The 20,487-nt window shown below is 43.3% G+C and overlaps 3 protein-coding genes across 3 annotated transcripts; all 3 read left to right on the plus strand.

The window, feature by feature from the left end:
* The first annotated feature begins 220 nt into the window (after positions 1–220).
* On the plus strand, positions 221–2,573 carry LOC129596979 (peptidyl-prolyl cis-trans isomerase Fkbp12-like). The gene is made up of 4 exons (XM_055494383.1): positions 221–391; positions 570–617; positions 858–947; positions 2,198–2,573. Exons 1-4 carry the CDS (start codon positions 289–291, stop codon positions 2,347–2,349), a joined length of 393 nt encoding a protein of 130 aa, XP_055350358.1. The 5' UTR covers positions 221–288; the 3' UTR covers positions 2,350–2,573.
* A 327-nt stretch (positions 2,574–2,900) lies between these two features.
* LOC129596926 (atrial natriuretic peptide receptor 1-like) lies at positions 2,901–12,418 on the plus strand. The gene is made up of 20 exons (XM_055494333.1): positions 2,901–3,627; positions 4,204–4,627; positions 4,806–4,918; positions 5,047–5,124; positions 5,245–5,382; positions 5,450–5,686; positions 5,752–5,890; positions 6,470–6,563; positions 6,639–6,762; positions 6,825–6,998; positions 7,077–7,259; positions 7,699–7,788; positions 7,854–8,120; positions 8,525–8,826; positions 10,963–11,182; positions 11,297–11,444; positions 11,513–11,561; positions 11,719–11,768; positions 12,156–12,250; positions 12,305–12,418. The coding sequence occupies exons 1-20, from the start codon at positions 3,103–3,105 to the stop codon at positions 12,416–12,418; spliced, it is 3,564 nt and encodes a 1,187-aa protein (XP_055350308.1). The 5' UTR covers positions 2,901–3,102.
* A 75-nt stretch (positions 12,419–12,493) lies between these two features.
* LOC129596970 (atrial natriuretic peptide receptor 1-like) lies at positions 12,494–20,385 on the plus strand. Its single transcript, XM_055494371.1, has 20 exons — positions 12,494–13,789; positions 14,586–14,960; positions 15,020–15,063; positions 15,135–15,173; positions 15,251–15,328; positions 15,598–15,735; positions 15,793–16,020; positions 16,081–16,219; positions 16,457–16,550; positions 16,613–16,733; positions 16,887–17,048; positions 17,107–17,289; positions 17,357–17,446; positions 17,509–17,784; positions 18,736–19,037; positions 19,116–19,335; positions 19,418–19,614; positions 19,847–19,896; positions 19,961–20,055; positions 20,110–20,385. Exons 1-20 carry the CDS (start codon positions 13,312–13,314, stop codon positions 20,149–20,151), a joined length of 3,351 nt encoding a protein of 1,116 aa, XP_055350346.1. The 5' UTR covers positions 12,494–13,311; the 3' UTR covers positions 20,152–20,385.
* The last annotated feature ends 102 nt before the right edge of the window (positions 20,386–20,487 follow it).

Raw genomic sequence — 20,487 nt, forward strand, 5'->3', positions numbered from 1 at the left:
GGAGTCATCCACCAGGTCAAGGACGACGTAATGGAATTCCAAAACACCGTAGCGGAAATTCCATTGCAGTACTTGGCGGAATTCCATTCCAATGCAGAGTATGACGCCGACAACCGGAAATCCAGCCCCATTTCGAGTTGGAAGCACGGATGGTGACGCGATTCCGACTTCGCCGTGACTTCTTGGTTCTCGCTGGCTCACTCCGGCTGGATGCGCGTGTCTGCAGAATAAATTTCCGATCTTTGTGGAAAATCCTTGCCGTGCGGCTTGTCTGTGTTTGTCCTCCCCATGCTCAGTAATTTCGCAAAAAATTCCACGCTTATCACGCGCACATTTCGCTCCAGTGTGATTAGAATGGGAGTTACGGTGGAGACAATCAAACCTGGCGATGGTAAGTCGAAGAAACTTTGCGACTTGACTGTGCGAAATTAGTTATTAGTGCTTGTTAGAACAGGCCGCGATTTTGTGAACTGCCTGTTAATTCGGCCTAAAATAATGCGACCCGGATTTTTTACTTTTTTGGATGCGGGAAATGTGTGTCTACCTTTCTAAAATTTTTATTTTCACAGAGGCCACTTTCCCGAAGAAGGGACAGACCGTGAGCGTTCATTACACAGGTGAGGAATTTCGCATCCCGTAAAACATGGCGCATCTGGTAGAATGTCTGTGATCCGTACGGTATTGCACACCATAATACGGGAGGCCGTCCGCAGTCGCCGTATTATTTTTCCATATTTTTCCATGTTTATCACTTTTATGTATTTGCTTTCTCGCCTTTCTGCTTCGCTGGAATAATTGGCCTTCCCGGTGTATCGATCGATAAAATAGCGGTGTTATGATTTTCTCTTAATCTGTAGGCACACTGCAGGACGGGACGAAATTTGATTCCTCGCGCGATCGTGGGAAGCCGTTCTCCTTCAAGCTGGGAGCCGGGGAAGTCATCAAAGGTTCGTGCTGCTAATAATTACTTAATCAGCCCGGATGAATAGCGCGGCCTTTCCGCCTGATTACTCTGTTTTATTCAACTGTATAATTATTCCAATTTTCTCCGAAGCCGTAGATCTGCCTCGCGGTATGCCATCATTCCGGCATTATTTTCTAGAATTTTCTGCACAGTAGTTAATCTTTTCTGATTTAAAATTGATTAAGTCATTACACAGGAGCTGCTGAAATATTTAGTTTTTTTTGTTATTTTTCCGAGACTGTTTTCCGTGTCCGACACCGACTGGTACGGTTCACAACGAAGTCATTGTTAAAGGGTTTATGAAAAGTTGATACATGGAGGCATAAATACGAAAAATAATAAATTTGTAAAATTTATTTGTAAAATAGTAATTTGTAAAATAGTAAGTTGCAGCAATATTAAAAAAAATTAATAGTACGAAAAATTATTGCTGCAATACTCCGTTTGCCAGCGTTTATTAACTGTGGCATTAAATAATATAATTATGCATAAGTGTTTTCAAAAATTATCGGATTTTTTGCAAAAACTACTGAAACGGTATTCGTACAGACGGCATACAGTGTATACTATCCGGGAAGTTTGGGAGAGAATGCTGCATCTAGCTGTGTTGTTTTACCATTTCTGACTGAAATTATTAACAGTAAGTAATTTTCGTAATTGTAAAGCGTAGGAATATCATCGGCACATCAGGAATTTTGCGAGCTGTTTAGCCACATATGGAGATTAAAATAAAAAAGGAAAATCATAGAGTAGCCGAAACTGAGTAATAAAATAAACAGACTAAAATGCAATTTAATAAAGTAAAAATAGATAAATGTATTTTGTAAATTGATTGACAATATGAGTATAAATTAAAAATGAAATTAAATGAAAAATATTGAATGGCCGAAAACTTAAAAAAGACGAATGAAATTAAAAAAAAAACGAAATAAAAATTTCGGTAGGAATCGCTGGTCTTTTCATAGCTTGTACAGTGTTGCTAAAAATGGAATACCCGAAACTGAGTGTCAAATAAACTAAAATAAACATTATTAAAGTAGAAATAGATAGATAGATACATGTAAATCTAATTGATTGATTAACAAGATGGAGTATAAATTTAAAAAAAGAAATTAATATGAAAATTATAGAATGATCGAAGCTTAAAAAAGATGAACGAAATTTAAATAAAATGGAATAAAAATTTTGATGGCTTTTCACAACGTGTACAGTGTTGCTGTGTGTGTCCGGTAGGTTGGGATGAAGGTGTGGCGCAGATGAGCATCGGGCAGCGCGCCAAGCTGACCTGCTCGCCAGACTACGCGTACGGGAAGAAGGGCCATCCGGGCGTCATTCCACCCAACTCCACCCTCATCTTCGACGTGGAACTGCTCAGCATGAAGTGAAAACCCTGCCGACAGGCCCCGTTCTCTCTCAGCGACAAGACAAACACCCTCAACTCTAACTTATCCGCTGCAAAATGGCTGTACCAATACACTGCTTTATAAACACGGGCTAATTCCGCTTTTTTTGACCATTTTACCCTGTTAGCTGGTTGCTTTCGGCACCTGCAGTATGTGTGCGTGACACCGGAGAGGCGAAACAAACAGATTAAAATTGTGCGGGATGGTGTTTGTATTGCGGCGATCGATGGTGTTGATTTATGCGACAGTTGCGGCACACACGCCAGGTAATTGTAGCCTGTTCAGAGGTCTAATGACGAGGGAGAGTGCGCGTTTGGCGAACGTGCTGGGGTGAAAAGGTTTAGACAATGCGCGAGTGCGGTCGGTGCAGTGTTTAGGAGAACACTTGGCGGGATTTTCACGGGTTTAGGCAAATGTGCAATTACGGTGCACGGGCAACTTGATGGCTGGAAGATGTTGCGCGGGTGACACTTGTCGTTGCAGTACGATGCTTAGCGATGCAGAATTTCGATTCTGTAGTAACGTTCTCAAACACCAATGCATTTTATTCAAAATCTACGGAATATCGACGTTTCGTCATGTGATTATTATTCTCCTGCCAACTGCATTAAAAACTTTTGAAATTTGTCGAACGCAAGCAGTTCCACTGGATATTTACTTATTTATTCTGGATGAAAATTTCTTTTCTTGATTGTACGAGAATTAATTTTTTGATTGTTAGTTAACCCTCAACAAATGCACAAAGTGTTGGTCCGCTTTTTGGTGCTCCTCGGTCTGCAGATATTTTCTACTTCATGTGCTACGACACGTTTCGTGGCGAAGACGCTGGTAACGCGCTCCACCGCCGTCCAGTTAGCCAGCAGTTCTTCCCGACCCGCGATAATAAACCTGACACGTTCAACCGCCGCTGTAACTACCGATGCCACCCGACCCACCACGATGAACCTGACCCGTGCTGTCAACGCGACGACCACCCCTACCCCGGACCCCGTCACCACGACGGTGTACTCCACGACCTACCCCACGACGTACCCCACCGATCCACCGCGGATCAATCCTAAGGATAAGACGATCCGGTTGTGCGTCATGGTGGAGAAGGATCCATCGTTGTACTATGATTATTCGCGCGCCGCAGCGGCCATCGATATGGGCATCGAGTGGGCCAATCAGAAGATGCTGACCGACGGACGCCAGATTGTCAAGCTGTTCATTGATGTCGGCGGGTCGTGTGTCTTCAAGAATGATGCCGTAATTTTTCAGGTACCTAGAAAAAGAAATGCCGTACATATACTCTGCACTCCAAAATACTCCTCGTACGAATAAAAAAGCCTTCTACGGTGCGTGTGAGTAAACGTACTTACTTGTACAGTGCTGTACATCCAGTCTGTACATAAATATAAACTGCAGTAACAGTTTTCCTGAGTAGCGCTTATTTCAGTTTTGGAGGCTGCTTGCGATCGTTTATACAAGTCGTTTGTCCATGCAGTAAAGTATTAAGTACTATTTTTAAAAGGTAATTTTTAATGTACATTCCGTCGTCCTCGCAACGCAAGCGATATCTACAAAGTAATTAACCGGACATGTGACTTTACAACGTATCCAGCACGGAGTGTCGGTAATTAGCGAAGAAACTGTATCGGTTACCCCGTTACTTGCATAAACTGATCCTACGTCATACGTGGTTTACTGTTTATGATACCGATATACGCATTTGCATTTGACTTATTAATGCTTTTACTGCTTGGGACGTGCACTACGTACTTGCACAGCAAAACGCCTTTTTTTGCCGGTGTTGTTTTTACTTACCGCAAATCAGTAGACGACGTCTGGCGATAGGCATTGCGGTTGCGCGACCAAGGCATCGTGTGCCACGCCTTCCTCGGTCCCGGGTGCGGGTACAACGCCGACGCCCTGTACAACCTGATAGAATACACCCAGACCCCGATCCTCGGATGTCCGGCCGCCGGTTCCACCCTGCTGGCCGACCGTTCCGATTATCCACTGCTGACCCGCGTCAGCTTCTCCCATCGGGACGCGGTGAACTTTATGCTACGTTTCTGCGCCGCTAACGACTACACGCACGTGGTGGTGATTGTCGACGTGACCACGACGTTCTACCAGCAGCTGGGCACGGTGTTCCAGAGTGAACTGAAACGGCGCCGGGAATTGACGGGATTCTCCATGCGGTTTATTAAGAATGATAAAGCCAACCGGACGGATTTCGAGAAGATTCTGAGGGATGTCAATACAACCGCCCGAAGTTGGTATTGTTGATTGATACGTGCCTGTCAAAATAATGTTTGTATTGATTATTTCAATGTGTATTAAATCAGCGTTTATTCGTATTAAATTACTGCATAAGTGCTTATACGAGTGCTGTTTGTATATACAAAGTATATTAACTGCTCGTACATAATAAGTGCTGTTTGTATTTGCAGTTTATATTGTTTGCGCCAATGCGTCGGTATTCCGCTTAATAACGGTACATTTTATTAATTTGCACGGTACAGTCGTCCAATACTATATTACGGAATCTGTGTATTTTTGTGTTGTAGGTTGCTGCTAATAATTTGGCTATGACCGATGGAAATTATGTATAATTGCGAAACATTTCCGAAAAGAACAGTTACTACATGTTAATTGAATTTTTTATGCGGATTTATGTTAATTTTTTTATAGGTTTATGTGGGGATTGAGTTGTTTACCAGTAATCGCTGGGGTGTGTTTACGTGGCGGATGGACGACGGTCTTGACAGGGTGAATAATTACTGATCATACGTATACTAAATAATTTTAATATAGCCAAGTAAATTACTATACGAATCATTTTTCATGCTTTCGAAGTAGCGGTAGTTTTTTGTAACGTGAAATTAATAGGCGGCCAAACGTTCCTTCGACTCAGTGCTGTTTGTCTCGCTGAACCTGCCCCGCACCAGCTACTATGATACGTGGTCGGCGGAAGTGAAGCAGCGCGCCCGTATCGATTATAACTACACCTTCGCAGCTTTTGAAGAAGTAAACGTCATTAACCTAACTTTAAACTCGTTCGGGGCACAATCAACGGGAAATGCCTTAACTGCAGGTGGACCCGGTAGTGGTGACCTTTTTCGACGCTGTCCTGGTATACGCCACGGCCGTCGAGCGCATCCTGACCAATCCCGACGGGAACAACAACATCCTGGACGGCCAGCTGGTCTCCGCGTATCTGCGCAATATGAGCATGGAGAGCCCGGTCTCCGGGACGGTGTATATTGATAACAGCGGCGATCGGGTCAATGATTTCCTCTTGAAGACCATCGACACTACCGGTCGCATCGTGGTACGCAGTTGCGGCGTTTAGTGATCGCGGCTGGTTAGTGACCGTGCTTGGCGGATGTTGTACAGGTGGTGTACACGTTCCGCACGCTTACCGGCACGCTGACGCAGATCGGCTCGGCCATGTGGCCCACGCCGGACGGGAATCTGCCTCCGGATTCGCCGCCGTGTGGATTCACGGGGGATGCTGTCGCTTGTCAACCTCCGGGTAAGGCGAAAGACACCAGTCAGCACGGAATTAACGCTATACACTCTAGGATAGTAGATAGTGTTCCCTTTCCGCTAGTACTATCTCTTAAAGCGCAGCTAATAATTCTGTGTTGCATACGAAACTCACGCATGGGCCAGTGCGACACATGTGATGAAAAACCGTTTTCTGTGTGTTGAATCAAAGAATCGGTTTTATTGCATGATGAAAATGGGCGCCGGTTTTGCCTTGTTTTATGTAGCTGATCTTTTGGCTTGACGGTATAGGCGAAAACGCAGCACTGTTCTAAGTTGTAGTAACGACCAATGAAACAGTGTATGCAACTTGCAAAATGCGTTCGCTTAAACAACCGTTTTGATCCTTAGCTTTACATTGAGGTTACTTACACGGTACAATTCCCGATCAGGATAGCATTGAGGAAGTGTTTCTGTCATAAATGTTTTCTAGTACGAAGTTTGTACTTACACGGTTACACCCACAATCGGCCTCATAGTGTCGGCTCGCTTGTGAGAGGATTCTGAGAAGTGTGAGCACTTTGTCCCGCACTAATTGTTTAAAATGCTGTTGCTTTAACTGTAGCGCGTATGTCCACGGCGACGTTGGCCGTCGCCGTGGTGATTCCCTTGGTGGCCGCGGGAATTACCTGCGTGGTAATCGGTTGCTGTATTTCGCGGTACGTATTCTTGTGCAGTAGCCATGTTGGTGATCGTTACGCAGACCAAATTTTATGGGTCTGTACGTGTAATAGCTGGCTGCGGAACCAAGCACTGGATCCCAATTGGTGGCGCGTGCCGCATGCGGAACTGGAGATCACTGGCGGGAATATGAACAAGAGCAGTCAAGGCAGCCGCTTAGGCAATCGCAAAACAGTGGTATATCTCGGCGATTTTGAAGCGTGGTTAGGACTAATGCGCTTCATAATCGGTATTCGCAGGCGGATGACACCGGTTCGCAAGTAACACGTCAGACGGACGGCACGGCGAACTCCACCGGGATCAGCGGGATGGTGGGTCGCACGGCCACCCTAAAGGGCAACCTCATCAGCGTAACCGATGTCACCGATAAAAAGCGCAAACCGAACAGCATCCTCATCCGCGAGATGAACGCGGTAAGACGTTTACTTTATCTAAAATCTTGGACCATTTATTTCTTTATGGGTTTATTAACTTTATTTAATTACTTCCAGGTGCGCATCACCACTCATCAGAATCTCCAGCGTTTGCTCGGCGTCTCGGTGGATGAGGATGGGTTCATTGTGTTCATCCTGGGTGAAGTGTGCCAGAAAGGTTCCTTGACGGATTTGCTAGAGAAGGACTCGTTGAAACTGGATTGGTCCTTCAAGAACTCCCTCATCAAGGACATCGTTATGGTAATATAATGTGGATAAATCGATCCTTCGGTGCTGTGCGCACTGGAAACACTTTCGTTATAGGATTTTGCGATAAGAAACACTAGGTGCAGTTTTACCATACAATCGTTGTGGATGATATCGTAGTGCAAGGGCCTGCAGTCTGCAGATCAGAAGTGCCGGTAACTGCGAAACAGCATTTCGCAAAATTTGAAAATTAGCATTGTCTGTATTTAAAATCAAACGTTTGAAATTTTTTACTTTTTTTTGCAATCGCAAAACGAAAGTTTCGCACACATTTGCTACAATAATAACACCAAAGCCCCGCTTTCCCGTTCCGTCGTGAAGCGTTTCCTTTGCTAAGGCTTGCTAATTTACGACGATTCAGTTCAGGCCTTTTTACCCTTCTTTCTCGCAGATACGAAATCCATTTTTTTGCTAACCGGCTGTGTTTATTAAGGGGATGACGTATTTGCACAATTCCGTTATTGAATCACATGGAAATCTCTCGTCGCATACGTGTTTGGTGGACAGCCGGTTTATGCTAAAGGTCAGACTCGGTTGACACGTCTGGTGGAATTTAATTAAACAATTTTCTTTGGGAATTCACGTTAGGTATCTGATTATGGATTAACCATGTTCCGCGACCCGAAGGATTTACTACCGCCCACGGAGGATCAGGATGAAGAGCGGCGGAATTTTGCGGATTTATTGTGGCGTGCACCGGAGTACTTGCGGCAGGCCATGCCGGTGAAAGGATCGCAGAAAGGGGACGTGTACAGTTTCGGGATTATACTGCAACAGATTATTCTGCGCTCGTCGCCCTTCGATGTTCCCGGTGATACGAAAGCGTATCAGACCGCCAAAGACCTTGTTATGCAGGTAAAAATAAAAATTTAAAATTCCAAGAAAAATCATTTACGGAAGTGACTTATTAGAATACTAACAAAAATAAAATAAATATATAAATACCAAGAGAATAGCAAATTACTGCGATAAAACTAACTGCCAAAAAATATAATGTTATTATAAAAATATTGATTAGAATCTGCAGTTATCCTAATAAAATGAAAGAATCTGGGATAAAAATAATTCGACAAAACCAGTAATTAAACCACTGATAAAAAACTAGCTAGCCGAATGATATAAAAGAATTTTCGGGAGTAAAGAGCTGTCAAATTTAAAAAAAAGATTTGAAACAAATTATTGTTTAGTATTTTAAAAAAATTCTAAGCAATAATTAATGTTTGAGTTATTTAATTTGAAGAGAGTGTCACTTATTGCAGATTAAGCAAGGTAGTCAGCCACCGTTTCGACCCGCCGTCCCGGTGTCCGCATGCTCCAGTGAACTGTACCACTTGATGGAGTTTTGCTGGGAAGAATATCCCATCGAACGGCCCACATTCGTCAAAATTAAAGAGAGCCTGAAAAAGGTCATCGGCAACTCGGGCGATAATATCATCGATCACCTGCTGAACCGCATGGAACAGTACGCCAGCGATCTCGAACAGCAGGTCGAGGAGAAAACGGCGCAGTTCACGGAAGAAAAACGCCGGGCGGAGGAACTACTTGGCCAACTGTTGCCCAAGTAAGACTAAGAACCAATGAATTATTGAATTAAACCGAACGTTTGAGTTGAAATAACCGCAGAGGTGCACTCGCTTATTGGAGACCATGTATGAAAGAAGTGCAAAACATTTGTTTGTTTTATACGTTTCAGTTTAGGTAGAAAACATTGTCTGTAAGCCTTAATTAGGATTTAGAATGTTTACGGTTCCATGCTATTTTTTTTATTTTATAAAAATATTGCAGCGCTAAATTTTAAGAACAAAGTACCTACCGACTACCGCTATCAGTATGCTAGTAAATAACGGAATTAATAATTTACTGTTTCACTCATTTGGACATGCAATCTTTTATCTCTCTTCTCATTAATATTTTATAATTATCTATTTGATATACATGTAAGTATTAATATTCTTCTTAAATATTATTATTTAAACTTCGCTGGCCGATCATGAAAATTTCCATACACATGAGACAGTCCCATTAAATCAGAAATACAGAATAACGTAGAACACTGGCTCTCTAAACGTAACTGTTGAACTAGGCAATCGTGTTATGGGCGGCTAATTGGCCTTATGACAAACTGCATGAACAAGTACAGAGTCTGTACTGTACATAGATGCGAAGGTTGAACTTGTGTTGATTTTTTCGGTTCCCATCTTATTGTTTTGTAAATTTTTTGTTTCGGATTTTTTATTTTTTCTTGTCCTTATGTAATTTTTTCAGAGTCCACGACCATCAGTTTAGTCATTTAAAATACTCGTACATATAAACTATGTATAATAAACGGCCAAAGGCGCATGCGTGGTTATACACGCTGCTGCACATCAGTGTTCTTTGTAGGTCGTTTTGGGATAGCTATGACTAACGGACGTCGAAAATACGTACATTATTACATTGACAGTTTAAAAATACGTCGACGGAAATAATGTTAGTATTATATGACTTGTACCGGTTTTGTTTTAATTCTTGTCGTTACTGTAAGATAGACTAATAACAATTTCATTGCAGCTACTGACAGCCAGGATATTGGTTGTATGTACGACAGGATGTGTAAATTTTATGTAGAGGACGTGTGACTTGCGGACAGACGCCACATTTTCGTAATTTTTTTAAGATTTGATGGTATTATAAATTAAACTGAGATTTTGAAGAATTTTGTTACTGCATTTAAAAAAATGATGTCGATTGCATTAATTTAAGTCGTTTGAAATAAGTACAGCTTTGACCCCGTTTTAACAATAAAGGCACCCTCTTTCGAATATATTTTAACGCACGCACCCCGTTTTTCGCGGACTAAAGACGCGTCAGTTGGGACTGCTTGACGGCACAGTTTTTTTTGACATAAGTTTTGGACTTAAGAGGCATCTTTTTCGAGTTGGCAAATTAAAAACTGCGCTCTCTGCAAATTTCCCAGGAATTACATATTATCGTTACAAGAAATTGCCGTATTACATTTTTAATGCTTATCAGAGTGCATTAATTCTAAGGTCCAATAATTATATGTGCCGGCATATTCAGAAAAATGCTACCGTAAATGTTCGACTAACGTATCTGTAGCAAATGGCTGCTATTCGCCTTAAAAAATGGTGTCTATAGCTTTTTCTCAATTCGAGGTGACGATGACAAACAAATCCCTAAAGGGTGTTTATAGTGCAACGGGATGCAAAAGGGGTGCTTATAGTAAGCAAGAGTGAGATGGTGCTTGTATTGCCATCTATAAAAAAGCCGGATCTGTTTAAACAATTTTCAAATTTTTATGATAACTTGCCTTAAACCTCAGCTAAACAGAAGCAACGCGCATGCGATTTTCCCTAACCGTAGCCGTTACACTACGATTGCCTGCTGTTTGAGGTGTTGCTATGTATGAGCCTGCAAACTTACCAGGTACTACAGTAGGTAGTCGTTTGTTGAGGTTCCGAGACACTCTTGGTGAACGCTGAATATAGATGATTTTCAGTGCCATTCAGTGTTAACAAACAGCGTCGACGATACGAAACTCCGGAATATGCATAGTGAAAATATGAACATAAATTAAAATTATTCGAGAATTAAAGATTAAATTCTCTGAAATTTTGCCGATGTGCTTGGAAAGGTTATCACTCCTCTCTGTTGTTAAAAGCACTGAATAAGCTACAGTATATTTTTTATTCATAAGATCCATCGCGGAATCGCTGACGCGCGGCCACAATGTCGAGCCGGAATCTTTCGATTGTGTATCCATCTACTTCAGCGATATCGTCACGTTCACCGTGATCTCGGCCGCGGGGACGCCGATGGACGTGGTGTCCATGTTGAACAATCTGTACACCATGTTCGACGCCATTCTGGAAAAGTTCAGCGCATATAAAGTGGAGACCATCGGTGACGCTTATATGGTACCGTTCACTTCCTGAATTTCCTGTTTTATTGTTAATTTTTGTGTATTTTTATAAAGTATCGTGTAGGGCTCGATGTGCAACGTTAAAAAGGTCACGACAATATAATTCCAGGTGGCCAGCGGTCTGCCGGTGCGCAATGGTAACCGTCACGCCTACGAGATCGCCCTGGTGTCGTTGACGATTCGCAAGGAGCTCAACGACTTCCGCATTCCGCATCTGCCGACCGATAAACTGAAACTGCGCATCGGCATGCATTCCGGTAAGTCGGTTTGCTGGATCAGTGTAAGTATGCCGAATTCAGAGTAGTGTCATTGATTTTATTGACAGGTCCGTGCGTTGCGGGAATTGTTGGCCTGAAAATGCCTCGCTACTGTTTGTACGTAACCTAACTCCCAGATTTCTTCGTGTCGTTTAACGAATTTGTGAAAACTTAATTTGCAATTTTTAAAAGCAGAAATACTTTATGAAAAATGGTAAAAAAAATCCAAGAATAAAAATCCGACAAGGAAATTTCATCCTCAGAACTGTTTCAGGTTTGGAGACACCGTAGTTATTGCGCAAAAAATGGAATCTAGTGGGGAAGGTAAATGAGCCTATTAAAAATGTTACGAGAATAATCAGGTACAACTGAGTTGTGTTAAATGGACGTTATCTTGTCTAACATGTACATAAATTGCTCAATATGGGTGTAGCACTGTTTAATTACTGTATAGCGCCGTTGTGGTCTGATGGCAGTTTTTTCACCCACAGCAAATAATGAACATTATCTGTTCTGCACATTAAACGTCTAAGAAAAAAATTCAGGATGTAATGAATTATTTTTTTATTTTTCTCTTCTGCTTCTCCTATTTCGATTTTCATCTTAAACTTCACGGAGATGTGGAATTTTAATGATCAGAGCCATCACACTACGATTGGATACGGGTTATTATGCAATTTAGTTTCAATAATGTTATGTGAATTGATGTAGCGATGAGAATCCAGGTAACCCAAGCCGCCAAGGAGCTCCTGGAAGACATTGGCGGATTCCAGTTAACTGAACGCGAAAAGCCGGTCCTGTTCCGGGTAATTCCGACTCCTTGGCCACCTGCACTTGTCAATAATGCTCGGTGTTTTCAGGGTCAGGATTTACGTACATTTTGGCTGGTGTCCGGGGCGCTGAGAGAACATTTCAATACAATCACACATTTCAATTTTCAGAACGCTTTATACCTGCAAATTAGGCGACATTAGCTTGGTTAAAATGTATGAATGGCGGTCGTTCAATTGCGCCAGTACAGCGACTGTGTGGCAGAGTCGATTAAAATGTTCCGGTGATTGGTGGGCGGAAATGCGGGTCGTTAATCATGATCAGTGGAACAAACTCATCAAAGTCAGGTGTACTTAACCGTTTCAGAATAGACAGGCGCAGCTTTTCTCTCCGTTGAAAGCTTATCGATTATGTGCCCGAGAGGAGAGTAATCGAGGCAAATGGACTACCGGCACGCCAACTAACTGGCGTATGCACTCTCGCGGTGCATTAAAAACCCGGTTCGGTTTTTATACGGTAGTGTTATGCGATTATAGATAGGCCTCCTGTTTTAACAATATTATGCACTCGTTTTCCCGGCGCTGATGCAGCGTGTATACACAGTCAGGCAAAGTCAACATACGACTACTTCTATTTTGTTTGACAACTGCACAGACTCCTTTATTCGGGATCAAGTAAAAAAGTAGGTGCTTTGTTTCAACGCGTATTGCGCAAGCCAACACTTCCCTGTTCGAACCGATTCTGGCGATTTATGCGGATTGGATGTGTCCTTGATTGTGCTGTGTTACTGATTTTGCACCGGAGACCGGTTGGCCGATTTCCAGTTTTTAAATTTTACGTTGTCGTCTCGTTTATTCCGATAGCGAACGCGAGTCTAGTTTATTAAATAAGCGAATGATCTTCAATGTAGCGACTGCACAGAAAGTAGATGCGTCGTTTTTCCCCATGTTGCGCAAATACACGCTTCTCTGTTCGATCCAAATGCAGACCATTTTATGCGCATTGAACCTGTCCCTGTTGGACATAGTTTTTTATGTTTACTATTGAACTTTTGAACCGCGAACAAATTGCCGGTTTTTAGTTCTGCGTTGTGATAATGCAGCGTTATATAGCAATATTCGTTGTCCTGCAAATAGCCGGTATGCGGTGTAAACGCTTGACCACACTGCACCCGGATATCACTGAATTCCGCACCCTCACGACGACATTTGCCACAACCAATCGCACCACGACCCACAGTGTACCCAACACCACGACGATGACAGCGGCACCCACACCCACCACGACCTTCCCGACCCGGGTCACCCCACCGCCGGGTCCCGGCCAGAAAGAGGTGCGGTTGTGCATCGCGATGGAGAATAATCCGGCGTTGTTCTATGATTATCTGCGGGTGGCGGCGGCCATCGATATGGGCCTGGAGTATGCCAACAAGAATATCATGCAGGATGGGTTTGTTATTAAAAAGGAGGTAATGGATATCGGTGGCAAGTGTCTGCGGAAGAACGAGGTGGTCACGCATGCGGCGCTGAAGTTGTTCCTGAAGAATGTCACGTGTCATGCGTATCTTGGTCCAGGTACGAAGGAAAGTAGTGTAGAAATTGAAGGTTGCCTGTAAATGCTACCGCAGTAACTTTTTATCAATTACCCGAACATAATTGGTACTTTTTCGCCAGTATTGGCCTTTTTCAGTTTACGTATATTTTTTTGTCCATTTTAACTGCTCAGTTTACTGGTCAGTTTTTTCGTGCTAATATTCCATTTGCCAGTCAGGCTTACATAAGCTCTTAGTGTTCCAGTTTTAATGTTTAAACTTAAACCATCCGAAGTAGGCTGTAGTGTTGACGGTTAGCTTTTTTGTTGCTTTTGATGGTTTTGCTTAATGACGGGCTACACAGATTGTTGGTTACTGTACATACTGCAGAGTGTAGATTGTTCATTACACTTATCAGCATCGCAAGGATGTACGTAGTGCAGTGGCGACGCTTGAGTGGAATTGAAACCCTGCAGTCGATCATTAATGTCGAATAAATTAGGTAGATCTGCTTGAGACTTTCGCTAATTATTTGATCTAATTTTTTCAGTTAGTTTTATTTTGTTTATCACAGCAAATTTACCAGATAAGTCCGAAATTCAACGAGTATATCAATTACCGTACGTTAGTGTTAGTATAGGTATTTCACAATTCTTCGCTTCATATTAATTTTATTAATCCTTTGATTCCTTGGTCGAGTTCTAAGCTAATTTTGAACATTTGTAAAACTCATCGGCAGCACCACAGTTTGTAACTTTATGTTACAAAAATGTTAGTCACTTTTTTTTATCACTGCCTGAGATTTTCGTGGACAAATCCAGCGGTAATTTTCCATTTAGGTTGCGGTTACAACGCCGACATCCTGTACAACTTCGTCGAGTACACCCAGACCCCCATCATCGCCCTGCCGGCCGCCGGGTCCGCTCTCTCCGCCGAGCGCAACCAGTACCCGCTGCTGATCCGCTCCAGTTTCGCCCACAAGAACACCATCAACTTCCTCTTCCGCTTCCTGGACGACAACGACTACCGTCACGTGATGGTCATCATGGATACCAGCAATAGTTTCTACGAGCAGATGAGCGTCACCTTCAGCGCGGCGCTGCGTAAACGCAAAGACCGCTCTGCCGGGTTCAACACCGTCAATTACCGCAGCGACGCCGCCGATAACGATACCATTGATGCGGTTCTACGTAACGCCAATAGCAGCGCTCGCGGTAAAATAGAATCGCGTAAGCAAAAAGTGGGTGACTATTGATTGCTCGGGTTTTTGCAGTGTTTATTGTGCTGGCCGGTGCCACGGCGTTCCGCGCGTTCATGGTAATTACCGATGGATTTATTATGGTTGTGTGTTAAGTGCAACATTAATACTGTATTTGGGTTGGAAATAGATTGCGGCTGATCAGGCCGGGATGACTGATGGAAACTATGTTAAGTATCGATTTGGCTTTTGATTATTAAGTGTGGTTAATGGCGTTTTTATGTCGAGCGTTTGATTTTGTCGCAGGTGTATATCGGGGTGGAGCTGTTCCAGAGCGATACTTGGGGAGCGTTTACGTGGTCCATGGGAACGGCACAGGATCGGGTATGTTTACAGCATCTGCATTCCCGGAAATATTCGAGTTGAATTAATTAACATAAAAATTTTAAATTTCTATTTTTATTTGAACTAATTCCCAGAAAAACTGCAAACCCGAAATAACGATTTTCTACTGTAGTGTTTAGTTTATTTCGGACGAGTTAACCTTGTCTGTCTTAAAAATCAGTTCAAACAAATCCTGGAACCCTGAATGAAATTAGAGTTTTATTATTAATTACAGTTGTGAAAATGTAGTTCTGCTTATTTTTTCGAAGGAAGCGAAAAGCGCGTACGGGTCGGTTTTGCTGGTCGCCTTACGTTCTCCTCGTCTGGCGTATTACGACGATTTCGCAGCGCAAGTGAAGAAACGCTCCCGGAAAGATTATGGTTACACTTTCGGTGGCTTCGAAGAAGTGAGCACGACGATCGAAACTTGTGCCTCGGTGGCCGGCTAACGGAGTTTTCTCTAGATTGACCCGGTAACGATCAGCGCATATGAATCCGTGCGAATGTACGCCGACGTTATCCGAGAGGTCCAGGATAACCAGGACGACATCTTCGACGGGAGCAATATCGCGTCAGCCTTCCAGAACCGGACGTTTACCAGCCCGCTGTCCGGGGAAGTGGGCATCGACGCCCAGGGCGACCGGCTGAATGATTTCGTCATGCGGACGTTCGATAAGAACGGCCGTTTAGCGGTCAGTTCCCTTTTATAACAACATTGTTTTGCTCTGGTTTGAGACTACGTTTGATTGAAGGAGTTCTATTTGTATCGGGCGCTGGAAGATAAACTGGAGCAGACGGGACCACCGATCTGGGGCACGCCCGATGGGCTATTGCCGCCCGATGAGCCACGGTGTGGATATACCGGCGATAATCCTGCTTGCCAGCCAGCAAGTAAGCCTTAATCAGGAAACCGAAGAAAATAAGAAATCTAACGAACCTAAAAAATTCCGCTAAACTCGGAAGGACTGGATGGACCTAAATAACCTAAGGGCATTCTTGATACACTATATAACCTAAGAGATTGAAAGCCTACCACGTAGTTCTAGAATGTTGAAGAATATAGTAACCGTAAGCTTGGAGAAAGCGTGGTTTCCGTTATGTATTTGTTTATTGTGGAATGCATTGTAGAAACTCTTAGCGGGGGCCTGTTGGCGGCAGCGGTCGTGGTGCCTCTCCTGGTCTGCATTGGCCTAGCTGCGTGCCTGGCAGTTTTCGTTGTCCGGTAAACCTCTTATTTTGACTTACGCGTGTATGCTTTTACGTTGGCTTATAATAATTTTACAGGATGCTGCGCAGCCAATCCGATCCGAACTGGTGGAAAGTGCAGCATTCCGATCTGGAAGTCACCGGTGCTAATATCAATAAAGGCAGCCAAGGAAGCGCCATTGGCAGTAAAAAGTCCTTCGTAAGTTGTTCGGCTTAGACTAGCACTGTAAATCAGAGTCAATCGTTCGCAACGGCATTAAAACAATATCAGAAACATGGCATGAACTGATAAAAATCTCTAGCATTTCTCTCATTTTTTCATATTTAACCGCATCGAATTATTGATGAACAGGGCGACGATGCCGGCTCGGTTGCCCGTAGCGAAGGCACTTCCGCCGGTTTCAGCGTTATGATTGGTCGCACGGCGACCTTAAACGGCAACCTGATCAGTGTGCATGACGTGTCCGATAAACGCAAGCGACCAAATGCAACCATTATCAAGGAAATGAACCAAGTATTTTATTCCCTGTTAAAAAAACAATATTTTATCATAATCGATCGGTTCTTTCGAGGTGCGTACGACAACCCATCAAAATCTGCAGCGATTGCTGGGCGCGTCAATTAATGACGAGGGCCTGATCGTTTTCATTCTGGGCGAACTGTGCCAGAAAGGTTCGCTGACGGATCTCCTAGAGAAAGATTCACTGAAGTTGGACTGGTCTTTCAAGAACTCCCTAATTAAGGACATCGTTATGGTAAAAGAAGCGTACTACTTTCAGGTGTTTTACCGTGTTTACAACCTTAAAAAATGTTGGTTGACAGGGAATGACGTATCTGCATAATTCGTCCATCGAATCACATGGAAACCTGACCGCACACACCTGCTTAGTGGACAGTCGTTTTATGCTAAAGGTTAGCGTTTATTTTTCGTAAATGGGAATTGAACTGCTAATGTTGATAGTTTGAATCTGCAGATTTCGGACTACGGTTTACCGTCATTTCGTGACCTTAACGATCTGAATCCGCCTACCCTGGATCAAGACGAAGAACACCGAAATTTCGGCAACCTTTTGTGGCGTGCCCCGGAATTCCTCCGTCAGCCGATGCCAGTGAAGGGTTCGCCAAAAGCCGACGTATACAGTTTTGGAATTTTACTGCAGCAAATTATTCTGCGGTGTTCGCCGTTCGATGTGCCCACCGAGACACGGGCGATGACCAGTTACCAGTCAGCAAAAGACTTGGTCCTTCTGGTTAGTGTAATTTCTTTTGGCTAACAAGGTACTGTTACTACTGTATATTCTCTCGCGAAAATTGCTGAACGTTTTGGTCAACAAAGCTAGCAAGAAAAGCTAATTAACATTATTCTCAGAAAAAGAAAGCAAAAATTTGCCAGTAAAACTTTGAATTGGTCTCACAGAATAACGGTATAGTAAGCAGTTTCTCTCAGTTTAAAAACAAATGTGAGTATTTAATTTTCGGAATGAAAGCAAAAAAGTTGAAAATTCTAACTGACAAGCGGTATGCAGCTTTTTACAGATTTTTCAGGACAGATTGCTTTGTCTCTCCCAGTGCAATCTGTAACATGCCCATACACTACATCGTTGCGCATTTCTATAACCGCGCAGCAGCAATCTAAATGAGACCGAATTTCTCTTTCATGTTCACTGACTTATCTACGTTAGCATAATTATATGGTCAGAGCATAATTTTTAGATGCAGAAATGTTTGCAGTTGTTTCTTCCAGATTCATGCCCGCGAAAGCCGAACTTGATTTACCTACTCTACATTCGAAAAATCCAGTAAAATTTTACAAATTGCATTAGTTGCAATATCGAGATTAGACCGGTAATTCTTTTTCAGTTGTAACTTTTAGGTAGGTGGACCTTATAGCTGGTAACTACTGTGCGGCTTAACTTACGCCAATCATGTAAAAGGAAAGCTATTGCACTTGAACAACTTGTTTTGCGGCTGCAGAAAAAGACAAAAATTTCTAAACCGAAATGAGTTCACTGTACACTTAGTGCTAAGGCAATCTTTTATCGGTTGGTGAGAAACAAGTTAGCCCTCTCGCTACGTTATCGCCTAAATATAAAAGAACAATAATTTATGTTCACACGCTACGATTCAGCTGGGCCTGTAAATATGATGAACGATTGTGGAAAATGATTTTGCAAACGTTAAGAATTGTGGCGCTGTTGCAGGTAAAGCAAGGCACACAACCGCCTTTTCGCCCGAAAGTGCCAGCTTCCGCGTGTTCCAGCGAACTCTACAATCTGATGGAGCGTTGCTGGGAAGAATACCCCATCGAACGCCCAACATTCGCCAAAATCAAAGACGGTTTGAAGAAGGTCATCGGCAACTCTGGTGATAACATCATCGACCATCTCCTGAAGCGGATGGAACAATACGCCAGCGATCTTGAACAGCAGGTTGAGGAGAAGACGGCACAGTTCATGGAGGAGAAACGCCGGTCGGAAGAACTACTCGGCCAGCTCTTACCGCGGTAATAAAGTGAACCTCTACAATGGCAGAGTTTACATTCAAAGCGTCTGTTGATGAAATATGGTTTTTTAACTGTTAGTTCGGTGGCGGAATCGCTCACACGCGGACAAAACGTGGATCCGGAGCTGTTCGACTGCGTATCGATTTACTTTAGCGACATTGTCGGCTTCACGACGATTTCGGCCGCCGGGACGCCGATGGACGTGGTGTCCATGCTGAATAACTTGTACACCATGTTTGATGGGATTCTGGAGAAATTCAGCGCGTACAAAGTGGAAACCATCGGCGACGCATACATGGTAATGCATCAGGTTTTTGGTTGTTTCTTGATAAAAACGGCCAAATGGTTAGCAAGCTTCATGCCGATTCGCTCTAATCCAGGTGGCGAGTGGCCTCCCGGTCCGCAACGGCAACCGGCACGCCTACGAGATCGCTATGATTTCCTTGACGATCCGCAAAGAGCTTAACAACTTCCGCATTCCGCACCAGCCGGATGACAAGCTGAAGCTGCGCATCGGGATGCACTGTGGACCGTGCGTGGCCGGGATTGTCGGGCTGAAGATGCCGCGATATTGCTTGTACGAAATGAAATATTTTATTTAGTGCGCTGGCCGGCATTATTGCTCCGGCTTTTCACGTGGTTTGCGATACTGGAAGTGTATTAAACAGTTAACTAATACGTCACGTAAAATTGTTGCTCAAATACTAACGTTGTATAAGTAAATACAGCTTAAAATACCGGCAGCTGTTAATGTGCACTAAAGGGTCTAATTACAACTCAAAGGACTGGTGATTTGCATGGAAATGTAGGTTCGGGGACACAGTGGCTGTGGCCCAGAAGATGGAATCCAGCGGTGAAGGTGAAAACCACACATGAACCTAACGCTACTGCGGTTGTATGCAGTAACGTTAATGTCCTTGCAGCACTGAAGATCCAGATTACGTTTGCGGCCAAGGAACTACTAGATGATATTGGCGGCTTCCAAATGATGGAACGTGACCATCACGTGGAGTTCCAGGTACGTGCACTCTTGCTCCATCAAACAGAGATTACTGCAGGGCTGTTTCTTTAGGGTCGGGAGATCCGAACATTTTGGCTGTTATCCGGCAAATAGATCTCCTCTCGGTGCTGGATTTTGTCAGAGTATTCACCATCAGCTGTAGCCCCACACTGCAGTGATGTATGATTTTCCTCCGGTTTCGGTCTTTCGTAAGCGTATTCTTGCCTTGATGTTTTGGTGTTTAGAGAAATTACGAATTCATGTCTATCATGAGCTCTTGTCTTGGTTGTGTTACTGTCCAGTTTTAAAATGCCCGAAAACTGTAATATGTGCAATAAGCGGTGATTTTATAGTGCTGCATTCGTTCGAAGATTTCAGATAATGAAGACCGTACCCACGTAATTAACATAAATAAGACTGCTTCGGGTTTGCAAAAAAAGGGCAACCATT

Source organism: Paramacrobiotus metropolitanus, unplaced genomic scaffold (genome assembly GCF_019649055.1).
Source record: "Paramacrobiotus metropolitanus isolate TYO unplaced genomic scaffold, Prichtersi_v1.0 Parri_scaffold0000098, whole genome shotgun sequence".
Classification (NCBI taxonomy): Eukaryota; Metazoa; Tardigrada; class Eutardigrada; order Parachela; family Macrobiotidae; genus Paramacrobiotus; species Paramacrobiotus metropolitanus.

Bases quoted from the DNA above. Each gene is read 5' to 3' on its own strand.
- LOC129596970 (XM_055494371.1), top strand. From the start codon at position 13,312: ATGCAGCGTTATATAGCAATATTCGTTGTCCTGCAAATAGCCGGTATG. The intron at 19,038-19,115 runs GTAATAAAGTGA...TTTAACTGTTAG, and splicing joins CTCGGCCAGCTCTTACCGCG to TTCGGTGGCGGAATCGCTCA. The intron at 19,336-19,417 runs GTAATGCATCAG...GCTCTAATCCAG, and splicing joins CCATCGGCGACGCATACATG to GTGGCGAGTGGCCTCCCGGT.
- LOC129596979 (XM_055494383.1), top strand. From the start codon at position 289: ATGCTCAGTAATTTCGCAAAAAATTCCACGCTTATCACGCGCACATTT. The intron at 618-857 runs GTGAGGAATTTC...CTTAATCTGTAG, and splicing joins CGTGAGCGTTCATTACACAG to GCACACTGCAGGACGGGACG. The intron at 948-2,197 runs GTTCGTGCTGCT...TGTGTCCGGTAG, and splicing joins AGCCGGGGAAGTCATCAAAG to GTTGGGATGAAGGTGTGGCG.
- LOC129596926 (XM_055494333.1), top strand. From the start codon at position 3,103: ATGCACAAAGTGTTGGTCCGCTTTTTGGTGCTCCTCGGTCTGCAGATA. The intron at 7,260-7,698 runs GTAATATAATGT...GTGTTTATTAAG, and splicing joins TCATCAAGGACATCGTTATG to GGGATGACGTATTTGCACAA. The intron at 7,789-7,853 runs GTCAGACTCGGT...AATTCACGTTAG, and splicing joins ACAGCCGGTTTATGCTAAAG to GTATCTGATTATGGATTAAC.